The 12,168-nt window shown below is 35.6% G+C and overlaps 1 protein-coding gene across 6 annotated transcripts in view; it reads left to right on the top strand.

The window, feature by feature from the left end:
* The window catches only part of LOC123564160 (cytoplasmic dynein 1 heavy chain 1-like), a 91,284-nt gene extending 80,556 nt beyond the window's left edge, over positions 1–10,728 (top strand). For 3 of the 6 annotated variants that reach the window (XM_053517834.1, XM_053517828.1, XM_053517826.1), the window contains 11 exons: positions 6–176; positions 395–496; positions 1,842–1,960; positions 2,126–2,261; positions 2,610–2,750; positions 3,467–3,481; positions 4,845–5,037; positions 6,537–6,679; positions 6,813–6,923; positions 9,408–9,562; positions 9,866–10,728. In XM_053517834.1, coding sequence (XP_053373809.1) covers positions 6–176; positions 395–496; positions 1,842–1,960; positions 2,126–2,261; positions 2,610–2,750; positions 3,467–3,481; positions 4,845–5,037; positions 6,537–6,679; positions 6,813–6,923; positions 9,408–9,562; positions 9,866–10,034 — 1,455 coding nt within the window. In that variant the 3' untranslated portion in view covers positions 10,035–10,728. The remainder of the gene's footprint in view (positions 1–5; positions 177–394; positions 497–1,841; positions 1,961–2,125; positions 2,262–2,609; positions 2,751–3,466; positions 3,482–4,844; positions 5,038–6,536; positions 6,680–6,812; positions 6,924–9,407; positions 9,563–9,865) is intronic. The other 3 variants (XM_053517837.1, XM_053517835.1, XM_053517832.1) reach the window with 1 other exon arrangement.
* Positions 10,729–12,168: the final 1,440 nt, after the last annotated feature.

Raw genomic sequence — 12,168 nt, 5'->3', positions numbered from 1 at the left:
TTCAGGAGCCAAATGAGCGTGCAAGACTGTACTTCCTGTTGGCCTGGTTCCATGCTATTGTACAAGAAAGAATGAGATATATGCCACTCGGTTGGGCCAAGAAATATGAATTTACAGAGTCAGACCTTAAGGTTGCCTGTGACATGCTTGATACCTGGATTGATTCTGTTGCCATGGTAATATTTGATTTTTATTTTGAAATATGACTAATATGATATGTAGTTCTTCGTGCAAATAACTTTTATTTGCTTGAATCCAAGTAATATTCCTCAAAACAGCTTAAAAAAGCAAGAAAAAATACTGAAGCCAGAAGTGTAATTGATCTGTATGAAATATAAAGTTGTTTATTAGTACGTTATTCTGGAATTTTTGTTACAAATATCATGTATTTCAGGGTCGAACAAACCTGCCACCAGAGAAGGTTCCATGGGATGCAGTGAGGACTTTACTTGCACAGTGTATCTATGGTGGAAAGATTGATAACAACTTTGATCAGGTATAGAATGGGATGACATTTTCTAATGTTTAAGAGACACTTGAAATTGTTCCCTTTAATGTTTGATCTGTTTTGTTATCTTCCCAATTTGCAATGAAATATTTTAATTTTATTCTGACTTATGTGTAATGTTCAATGTCTTTTTAGCTCATCTGATTTTTTGAAAAAAAATGATGAGTTATTGTCATCACTTGAGCGGTTGTCGGCGTCGGCGTCGGCGTTGCCTGGTTAAGTTTTATGTTTAGGTCAGCTTTTCTCCTAAACTATCAAAGCTATTGCTTTGAAACTTGGAATACTTGTTCACCATCATAAGCTGACCCTGTATAGGAAGAAACATAACTCCATCTTGCTTTTTGCAAGATTTATGGCCCCTTTTGTACTTAGAAAATATCAGATTTCTTGGTTAAGTTTTATGTTTAGGTCAACTTTTCTCCCAAACTATCAAAGCTATTGCTTTGAAACTTGGTATACTTGTTCACCATCATAAGCAGACCCTGTACATCAAGAAACATAACTCCATCTTGCTTTTTGCAAGATTTATTGCCCCTTTTGGACTTAGAAAATCAGTTTTCTTGGTTAAGTTTTATGTTTAGGTCAGCTTTTATCCTAAACTATCAAAGCTATTGCTTTAAAACTTGCAACACTTGTTCACCATCATAAGTTGACCCTGTACAGCAAAAAACATAACTCCATCCTGCTTTTTGCAAGATTTATGGCCCCTTTTGGACTTAGAAAATATCAGATTTCTTGGTTAAGTTTTATGTTTAGGTCAACTTTTCTCTTAAACTAACAAAGCTATTGCTTTGAAACTTGCAACACTTGTTCACCATCATAAGCTGACCCTGTACAGCAAGCAGCGTAACTCCATCCTGCTTTTTGCAATAATTATTGCCCCTTTTGGACTTAGAAAATCAGTTTTCTTGGTTAAGTTTTATGTTTAGGTCAGCTTTTATCCTAAACTATCAAAGCTATTGCTTTAAAACTTGCAACACTTGTTCACCATCATAAGTTGACCCTGTACAGCAAGAAACATAACTCCATCCTGCTTTTTGCAAGATTTATGGCCCCTTTTGGACTTAGAAAATATCAGATTTCTTGGTTAAGTTTTATGTTTAAGTCAACTTTTCTCATAAACTATCAAAGCTATTGCTTTAAAACTTGCATCAGTTTTTCACCATCATAAGTGGACACTGTACATCAAGAAACATAACTCTATCCTGCTTTTTGCAAGAATGATGGCCCTTTTTAGACTTAGAAAATCATGGGTAGGACAATATTTCTATTACACAAAAAAAATCAGATGAGCGTCAGCACCCGCATGGCGATGCTCTTGTTATGATTTCAGCGATTACTGACAAGCTTTGTGCATAAGCTGTTCACACCAAAGAGTTTTGAGGGAGATTTCAAATTGGTTGGCAACATGGATGGACCTGGCAAAAAGATTGTCATGCCTGACAGCATAAGGTAATGAGAACCATGAATTTTGTAGTACTTTATTGGAGAAAAATAATCTTTGAATTTTCCACAGGATAAAGTTAAGAAAAGTCTGCTTTAATTTTGCATTGTAAAACTGTTTAAAGTTGAGGTATATTACAAATCTATGATAATATTTTCTATCTAATGTTTTAGACGAGAGGAGTTTGTGAAGTTCTCTGAGAATCTGGACAGTGACCGACAGACACCAGCCTGGCTTGGTCTACCAAATAATGCCGAGAAAGTGCTTCTGACAAACCTTGGATCAGATATGTGTGCTAAACTCATGAAGGTAAATGTATAAACAAGCAAAATACTTTGCACATGTGTGTAACATGTACCTGTTCTCTATGACCAAAGAAATAAATGGTTTCTACATAGTGTTATATACTGTGGAAGACAGATAAAGTAAATAAGTCGGGTAAAGTTAATTTGATTTGAAAGGTCCTAATGGCCATAGATCTGCAGCTGTTAGTTTTGACATACTCAGTATTAAGGATGATTCTTTCATTTATGAAAATAGTATTACACTGGGACATTGATATCATTCCTAGTTGGAAATAATCTGATTATTTGTCAAGTAAATGTTTTTCTTCTAATGTGGCTATAATCCTATATAGAGCTATAATTGACTATACAGGTTGAGTTACTGGAAGATGATGTGGATGTAGATGCGGTGGAGATAGAGGATGATACAGAGAAACCAATGGTTGATGGACGTCCTGCTTGGATGAGGACTCTACATACATCTGTGAAAACATGGCTTGATCTTGTACCTAAGGTATAGAAATACCATTGGTCATTAGAATCCAGTCTTTTGTGTAATTCTATGCACTCTTAGATCATACATTTATATTGTCTAGTTTTCTCTTGTCTACTAAATTTTGTTGGAGAAACCTGTCTTGTGATATTAATATACTTACTAGTAAGCACATACTTGGCAGATAGTGCATGTAGAGTTTACCAAATATTGTCATGTTTGTATTAACAAGCTTTCTATACATATCTTAATAATCCTGGCTGTAATATGTATGTTGCATAATATTTGATAGCACCTAGCTTACTAATTGTTCTATATTTGTAGGTGACATGGAAAATTTATCACACATTTGCTTTCTGAAACACATTTGTTAACGGGCTATGTAACAATGTAATCAAAGTCAAGTGTCTTGAATCTCATTTAAGACAATGGGTCTAAGGGGGTGTATTATTATTTTTCTAAAAATTTCACTGTTAAAAATTGATACGACTAAATAATACAATTCTTTCAATCATTTGAAACTTCTTTTAACAGCATGAAGAAAATAATAGTTGTTTTTTTCTTGATAATTGGATATCTTACTTAATGATGATAGAAGGAAATAATGCCATTCATTCGTCTTAGAGAAGCTTTTGGTTTTGTATTTTTTATTGAGACCCAGGTTAGCTGATTTAAGTGTATTTGAACCTATTTCATACCTCATACTTTACTAACCCAGCCATGTTGTTTGTCACCAGGGTTATGACGATGTTGTAAGTACAATTATTGTTACGGTATATGTATTTCCCACCCAGTCCTAAATATTGAGAGGGAGAATTGGTTAAAAGGTGTATGCTTCCCCACCCAGGTCCAGTCATAAAGGGGGAGTTTCCTGAAATTGTAGGGTTATAGGAAGAAGTCATTCTTCGTTACTATTTTGCCTGCTTCACTGCTTCTGTCTTTATTTGCTTAAGAAAGGTACATTGCAGTTCTTATTTTAATTTGATCATTAAACCTCATTTAATGATAATGTCTAAGCTTTATTATTTGATGTATACAATATTTTCAATTTTAATCACATCCTCACATATTGCATTCCCATATTTCACACTATATACTGGTATACATGTCATTCCCTACTGTCTGAAACAGATTCTAGCAAGTCCTACATTTACATAGTCACATGATGATATCATCAGTTGAATGAAAATTGCAGTCACAGATCACACTGTTTTCAGATTTAGAATGAAAGATGAATATTCTCATTCATATTTGTGTATATATTAAACCATCTTACTTGACATCTTATTTAGAATTAATGTTACGTTTTAAAAAACTAACTAAAATTTAGACTATGTAGAGAAGTGTGTCAAACATTGCGTTTTAAGACTTTCTTAAAAAATTATTGCCGGAATTGATAAAAAATTGTTATAAATATAATTAACCAATAATTTTAACTTTAATAATGTTATAAGTGGAATAAGGTGATAAACATTAGCTTACTTCTTTATTTCTTGGCTGAATAAACAGGTTAGCTGTTGGAATGCCTGAACATGTAGTTAGTATTCCAGGCCCCAATTTCACAAAAAACTTAAGTAATTACTTTAATAGTTAAGTCTGTTATATTAAAATCGTACAATTGCTTAAGTTATTGTTATTTAATGTTGATTTTTTCTTTAACAATGTATTTACAGCTAAATTATACTATGGTTAGTACTATTTGTCTGCAGTACTCATTTCAGTCACGCAAATGTGATATTTCTATTTAAGCACGATATAAAGAACTTAAGTATTTGCGTAAGTTTATTTCTTATTTCTATACTTTGTTTTCTGCAAAATTGGAAATTGTTGTGCTTTGATCTATGGCATAGTCATAAACGGTTCTTATATAGATGAAAATGCCAACATTGAAGATGCAGGAAGGGGGAAAACAAGCATTTGAAATAACAGACTTAGCTAAGCAATTACTAAATGTTTTTTTTTTTGTGAAATTGGGGCCTGTTCTTTCTTCTGTTTCACTGCTACAGTGATAGTTGATGGGTGCATGAACTTAAGACGACGTATTAAGAATGTAGAAAATATATGTTTATGTAAAATGATTCTGTTACCAGTATGATAATCTTGTGACTGTTTCAGGCTGTTGGATCCATGAAACGTACCATGGAGAACATTAAGGATCCATTGTTCCGCTTCTTTGAGCGTGAGGTGAATGCAGGAGGTAAACTACTGGCTGATGTGAGACGTGACCTCCAGGATGTCCTGCAGGTGTGTGTTGGCTCCAAGAAACCTACCAACCATCACAGGACAATGATGGCTGACCTTGCTAAAGGTAAAGCTAAACCACCCTACATTTTCCTAAACAGTAGGGAATAGATGAACAACATTGATCAGAAGTTTGAATTATGTGCTTTTTCAAAACTGTTATTGGTGTATATACAGTTTTGGATGATATAGGTATAAAATTTGGATACACAGTGAAAAGATAATGAGTGAATTTTGTAAGATACCAAGCAGTTTATTTACAGAACTTTTAGTTAGATTTATTCTTCGTGACGATTTGATAGAACACATTGTGTCTGAAATTATTCGTCCTCCACCTCTGATTCATGTGGGGAAGTTGGCACTTACTTGCGGAGAACAGGTTTGTACTTGTACAGAAACCAGGAACACTGGTTAGGTTAACTGCGTGCCGTTACGTAACTGAAATACTGTTGAAAAACAGTGTTAAACCCCAAACAAACAAATTTATTTAGATTAAGATAAAAATTACTGGCCCTTAGCTAGAATAACCTTGTTTCATATCTTAAGGTTTTCATCAAAAGCTAACTGGTGCCTCTGTTGCTGAGTTGTGTCTTACTTCCAATTACTTACCCGTACTGACCTTCTTTAGGGTTTTGAATTATTTCATGTAAGGAATAGCTGGCTTACGGAAGGTCAGTGGTTCAACCCAGGTGGCTACCTGTGCCTGAATTACTGCCTAGAGAGAATCATCCTGAAACGTTAAAAAGTCGACGTGGGACCTCCGTGGCCGAGTGGTTAAGGTCGCTGACTTCAAATCACTTGCCCCTCACCGATGTGGGTTCGAGCCTCACTCGGGGCGTTGAATTCTTCATGTGAGGAAGCTATCCAGCTGGCTTACGGAAGGTCTGTGGTTCTGCCCAGGTACCCGCTCGTGATGAAATAATGCACGGAGGGGCACCTGGGGTCTTCCTCCACCATCAGATCTGGAAAGTCACCATATGACCTATAATTGTGTCGGTGCAACATTAAACCCTACACAATAAAATAAATAAAAAGTCGACGTATGACCTATAATGGTGTCAGTGCGATGTTACAACCTACAAATATCAGCTGATAAGGAGTATTGCTTGAAGTGATGTGACACAGTGAACTTTGCTCTTGAGTCTGGGATGTAATCTTAAACTATGAATCTGGAGCAAAGAATGAACATATTTTTTTGGTACTTATTCAGGTGCTAATTTGCAAATAAGTGGAGTGGTGGTATAGTGGTTACTTATTCAGGTGCTAATTTGCAAATAAGTGGAGTGGTGGTATAGTGGTTAAGGTGTCAGTCACACAGTCAAGAGGTCATGCGTTCAAACCATACCAAGTGTTATTACCTTACCTTTTCATATGCCACCAACACTGGTTTGCACTAAAGCGTATTCAAACTTCAAGTGTGATTCAAATGCATGTCTGCTTAAAGTTTTCATCATAATTGAGCTTAAATAAAGTAGTATAAACTAAATATTTATGTTTAATGTAAATATGACATTTTTTCCAGTGGCTTATATATGTTATAACAAGAGTTTGTGTTATTAATTCCAGGTATGATCCCACAGACATGGAGGAGGTACACAATACCTGCTGCTATCACAGTGATCCAATGGATCACTGACTTCAGTCAGAGGATCAAACAGTTACAGAATGTTGTACAAGTCACACAACAGGGTGGAGCAAAAGAACTGAAGGTAAGTACTCAATATTTTTATAATATAAATAATATAAATGTCTTCTGCCATTGTAGTATTCAGATTTGTGAACCTCTGATGTTTTGTCACATTTTCTGTTCTTTGGAGTAATAGTGTATGTTTCTTGTTTCAGAATCTACAAGTATGGCTTGGTGGGTTATTTATCTCGGAGGCTTACATCACAGCTACCAGACAATATGTAGCTCAGGCCAACAGTTGGTCACTGGAAGAGCTTTACTTAGATGTAAGTCATGTTACAGCTGATACCTTTTCTATGTACTGTGTAAGTCTGTAAGAAAAGCAGTGACAGGTCTCAAGTTTGTTGGTCATGTTTTACGATGCCCTTTGTTTGCTATCTGAAAGCTGTAACACCCGTTTGGGTTTGAAACCTCATTTATTTAGATATAGAATTCTTCATGTAAGGAATGGGTTTGAAACCTCATTTAGATGTAGAATTCTTCACGTAAGGAATTAAGCCATCCAGCTGCTGTACAGAAGGTCAAGAGTTTCACAGGTGGCCACCCATCTCTGAAATAATACATGGAGGGGCGCTAGGGCATTTTCCTCCACTATCATAAACTCATAAAGTCCCCATATGACATACATTATTTTGATTTGACTCTAAACCTAACAAAAATGAAAAAAATATTGTGACATTACTAATGTATACATGTATATATTCACTGGGGATCAGTTTTTGAGAATTGCATGTTTGTGTCAGTCCATGAATTAAAAACACAACAAACTGATGTAGCTGTTATGGACGAAACTGCCAACAAGATTAAAGGATACAGCAGTAACTAGCGAGTTTGGTTCAGAAAATTGAAAGAAAAAATGTGTAGACAATTTGAACTTATTCAGGTGTATGAAATACTATGCTGGACATGATTGATTCTGCCAGTGTAGATCATGATCAGCCTGTACATCTGTGCAGTCTGATAATGTTCTGCACTGTTTGTCATTCAGTCAGTATCTTTTTAGCTCACCTGAGCCAAAGGCTCAGAGTGAGCTATTGTGATCGCTCACCGTCCTTCATCCGTCCGTCCGGCGTCCGTCCACACTTTCCTTTAAACAACATCTCCTCCTAAACCACCAAGCCAATTTTGATGAAACTTCACAGGGATGATCCTTGGATGGTCTTCTTTAAAATTTGTTCAAAGAATTGAATTTTGTACAGAACACTGGTTGCCATAGCAACCGAAAGGAAAAAACTTAAAAAAATTTCTTGTCCAAAACCACAAGGCCTAGTGCTTTGATATTTAGTATGTAGCATCAACTAGTGGGTCTCTACCAAGATTGTTCAAATTATCCCCCTAGGGTCAAATATGGCCCCGCCCCAGGGGTCACATGGTTTATATAGGCTTATATAGGGAAAAACTTTGAAAATCTTCTTGTCCAAAACCTTAAGGCCTAGGGCTTTGATATTTAGTATGTAGCATAATCTAGCGGGCCTCTACAAAGATTGTTCAAATTATCCCCCTAGGATACAATATTGCCACACCCTGGGGGTCACATTGTTTCTATAAACTTATATAGGGAAAAAGTTTGAAAATCTTCGTCAAAAACAAAAGGGCCTAGGCCTTTGATATTTGGTATGTAGCATTATATAGTGGACCTCTACCAAGATTGTTCAAATTATTCCCCTGGGGTGAAAAGAGGCCCTGCCACTGGGTTCTCTAGATTAACATACACATATATAGGAAAAAACTTTAAAGATCTTCTTGCCTGAAACTGCAAGGCCTATGCTTTTGATATTTGGTATGTTGCATTGCCTAGTGGTCTACTACCAAAATTGTTCAAATTATGCCCCTGGGGTGAAAGAGGCCCTGCCCTGGGGGTCCCAAGTTTAACGTAGACATATATAGGAAACAACTTTAAAAATCTTCTTGTCTGAAAGTTCAAGGCCTATGCCTTTGATATTTTGTGTGTATCATTGCCTAGTTGATCTCTAACAAGATTGTTCAAATTATGCCCCTGGGGTGAAAGAGGCCCTGCCCTGGGGGTCCCAAGTTTTACATGGACTTAATATAGGAAAAAACTTTAAAAATCTTCTTGTCTCAAATTCAAGGCCTATGCCTTTGATAATTTCTGTGTATCATTGCCTAGTTGATCTCTAACAAGATTGTTCGAATTATGCCCCTGGGGTGAAAAGAGGCCCCGCCCCACCCCAGGGGTCACTTGATATATGAGTTATATAGGAAAAAATACTTCAAAAATTATCAGATCATATTTCCTAGACTGTTTATTTATATTTACCTGATGACCCCAAGTGATAAGGGTCACCCAACTGTGACCTTGACCTACTTACCTACTTTCTTGTTTTTTAAAATACTGCCTTGAAATTTGGATGTCATGTACAGTTTTGCACACCGATGTTAAAACTGACTATCAGTGACCATGAATGTGACCTTCTGACCTACTTTCTTGTTTTTTAAGATACAACCTTGAAATTTGGATGACATGTACCGTTTTGCAAACTAATCTTAAAACTGACTTTCAGTGACCATGAATATGACCTACTGACCTACTTTCTTGTTTTTGAAGCTTTAGCAAAGAAATTTTTTCAAGCAAGCAACTTACCTCAGGTGAGCAGTATAGCCCTCTTGTTGGTAAGCATGCCTTTTAACAGTTAATGGTACTGTCCAAATTGAAAGATGGACAAGCTTATTATAGAAATTTAGCAGGCTAAGGGTTAAGGAGGAAAAACTAATGTAAGGTTAAATTGCAGGTGAAGGTGACAGATGGTAAATCGGGAGCTCTAGATGCTTGCAGTTTCAGTGTGACAGGTCTACGATTACAGGGAGCTGTATGCAAGAACAACAAGCTACAACTCTCATCTACCATCTCAACAGATCTGCCGCTTACTCTTCTCAGATGGATCAGGTAGGCAGGATCAAATTCTTTATTATACAGATACAAAGTATATTGGGCTTTATGGAAGTCATACAGGGGTCATGCTTATCTCTTAGTCAGTCAGATTAGCACAACAACAAAAAAGGTGCAGAAATGCGTATTATTTTCTGTGTGATTTGTCCTTATATGATTGAACTATTGAATATTGGTTATTTGAAACATCTAGAGCTTGTTAATTCAGCAGATAATTTTAATGCCTACTCAGTACTGTATATTGTATGGTTATTTAAATTTACACTAGATGTTTACTCATCATTTTGTTTATATCCACAGATTGGAAGGGAAGAAACCCGAGAATAAAGTTACTCTGCCTGTCTACTTGAATTCTACACGAGCTCAGCTGTTGTTCACATTAGATTTTGACACAGAGGGACAGGGCTCGGGCAAGGATCATAGTTTCTATGAGCGCGGTGTGGCACTGGTCTCCTCTGATCTAGGATAGACTTGTCACTGGCAGTGATCTGGCAAAATAAAAACTTCTTTCAAGGTGTTAAAAAGACTTCTAATATGGTGTTGTGGTGTTACATTCTTTATTATACTTCAGTGTTTTGTTTTATATATTGGGACTTTTTGCTGACTTAAGCTGTTTAATTACTTTCTGAAAATTGATAGGATTTCATGTATTGATAAGACACTACTTGCAGTAAATTTTTGCAAATGCAGTATGACCATGATTGAATTTCAAGTAAGGAAAAGGGGAAAATGTTATCTATGTTTTTATAATCTATATAGTATTGAGTATAATATACTCTGCTTATTGTAATAGCTGTATACATAAAAAAATTGGGGAGCATACACATTTTTGTTATCAGAACATTTCAAGTATTCTTATGTGAATTGAAAGAATAAACGCAAAATGGTTTAACTAATACATTATGAGCTGTGTATTTAATTCCTTTACCTGTATGAAAAATTGTTACATAATCTTTAGAATGAATATTGCTTCTACTTTGGAAGAATAAACACAAAATGCTTCAACTAGATATATCTTTTATTCCACCATAAGATGAGAAGCATACAATTCACATCATAATAAAGAAATTATATGAACATATGATACATTATGAGCTGTGTATCTGTATGGAAAATTGTTACAACCTGTTTAATCTGTAGAATAAATATTGCTTCTGCTTTAATCTGATTTTGTTAACTTTTCTTATCAAATCTGAGTCTTTGTTTCTTGAGGCCAAATGAATTATAAAGAAAGATAATACTGGTCGTAACTGAGCTAGGAAATGCATATCTAGAGGAGGTGCTCAAACTGAGCATTATACCTCATCAAACGTCCGTTGTAGGTCACTCGTTAAACATTTCCTCCAAAAACTTCGCCAGTTTCATCAAACTACCGGAATGTTTGTCAACATTGTTTCAGTCCGAAACTATTAATTCCATGCAGAATTTTGATTGACATGGTAATTGGAAATGAAAAGCTTAATAATTCTGCCAGAAAGTGCTAGACTACAAAGTTCATTGAAGCATTGTACATGTTGTATGGCATGTAGAGTCTCGGAATTTGACTTGCGATGATTGTATAGGGTGATCATTGCTGTGTTCTAATCATCACTAAATGGTCAATACAGCAGTTATAAAATCGTACATTTAGGTAGCAATGGGTAGATACAGTAAATGCTGTAAATATCACATTTCCATGCGATGGCTTAAACCTGTTTGTAGCAAGGTACGATAAAAGGTCCATATTGAAACAAAGTGCTGCAGTTCTTTATCATTGCACAAACGTAGGTACAGGGGCCAGTTGTTTACTATATCAAGAAAGAAACGTCACTCTTTGAAGATAGTAGGCACACTCGGCATAATAGCATGATGCTTTAAGAAAACTGGATGGTCGTCTAACAAAATAATGTGTCACAAAATAGTTCATATATTAGACATGATAGCATTGCAAGTCAACAGAACAGTTATTAACAAGACAACAATATCTTGAGAAGATACTAATCTAAATAAAGATACACCGTATTTATCTAACATAAGACAGCTCTGGTGTTCTATAGATTTGAGCAAAGCCATCCATTTGTCAATGATAGTGATTTGTACAGACAAATATGTAAAATCTAGAAATGCCCTGGCACAATATGACACTGTATCGGTATTTAAGTACCCAAAGAAATGAGGCAAAATATTTTGGTAAAGCAAAACAATCTCAGCTGCCTATATTTTATGCGTCTAAGTATAGGACAAAAACAATATGAGGATATTTAGATGCACGAGCGTTTCGTGTATTTCAAGATATTTTTCCATTGCACTGAAGTAACATGGATATTATTATGACTGACAAACGGTGGTCACTCGACAATTTGCACTAAAAACTGGCTGTTCCCCATTGGTAAAGCGAGTTTAGGGCAAGTCTCTTCTGCATGAATTCCTTATGATGTTTGTGGATTAACTGACATTGAATGTAAGCTGTGCACAATTTTAAGGTCCAGCATGCAATACCTCTTTTTCTATAATTCAATGTTCTTGTAGTCTTCTGCATGAAACAGCGATAGTAGCAATAATGCATTGGATATGTATATAATCGTATCACTCCAGATGTAGTTGTCGTAAATTGATACTGAAAC

The sequence above is a fragment of the Mercenaria mercenaria genome, chromosome 1 (genome assembly GCF_021730395.1).
Source record: "Mercenaria mercenaria strain notata chromosome 1, MADL_Memer_1, whole genome shotgun sequence".
Taxonomy (NCBI): domain Eukaryota; kingdom Metazoa; phylum Mollusca; class Bivalvia; order Venerida; family Veneridae; genus Mercenaria; species Mercenaria mercenaria.
Note: the sequence above shows the minus strand (reverse complement) of the source record. Positions and strands in the feature narration are given on the sequence as shown.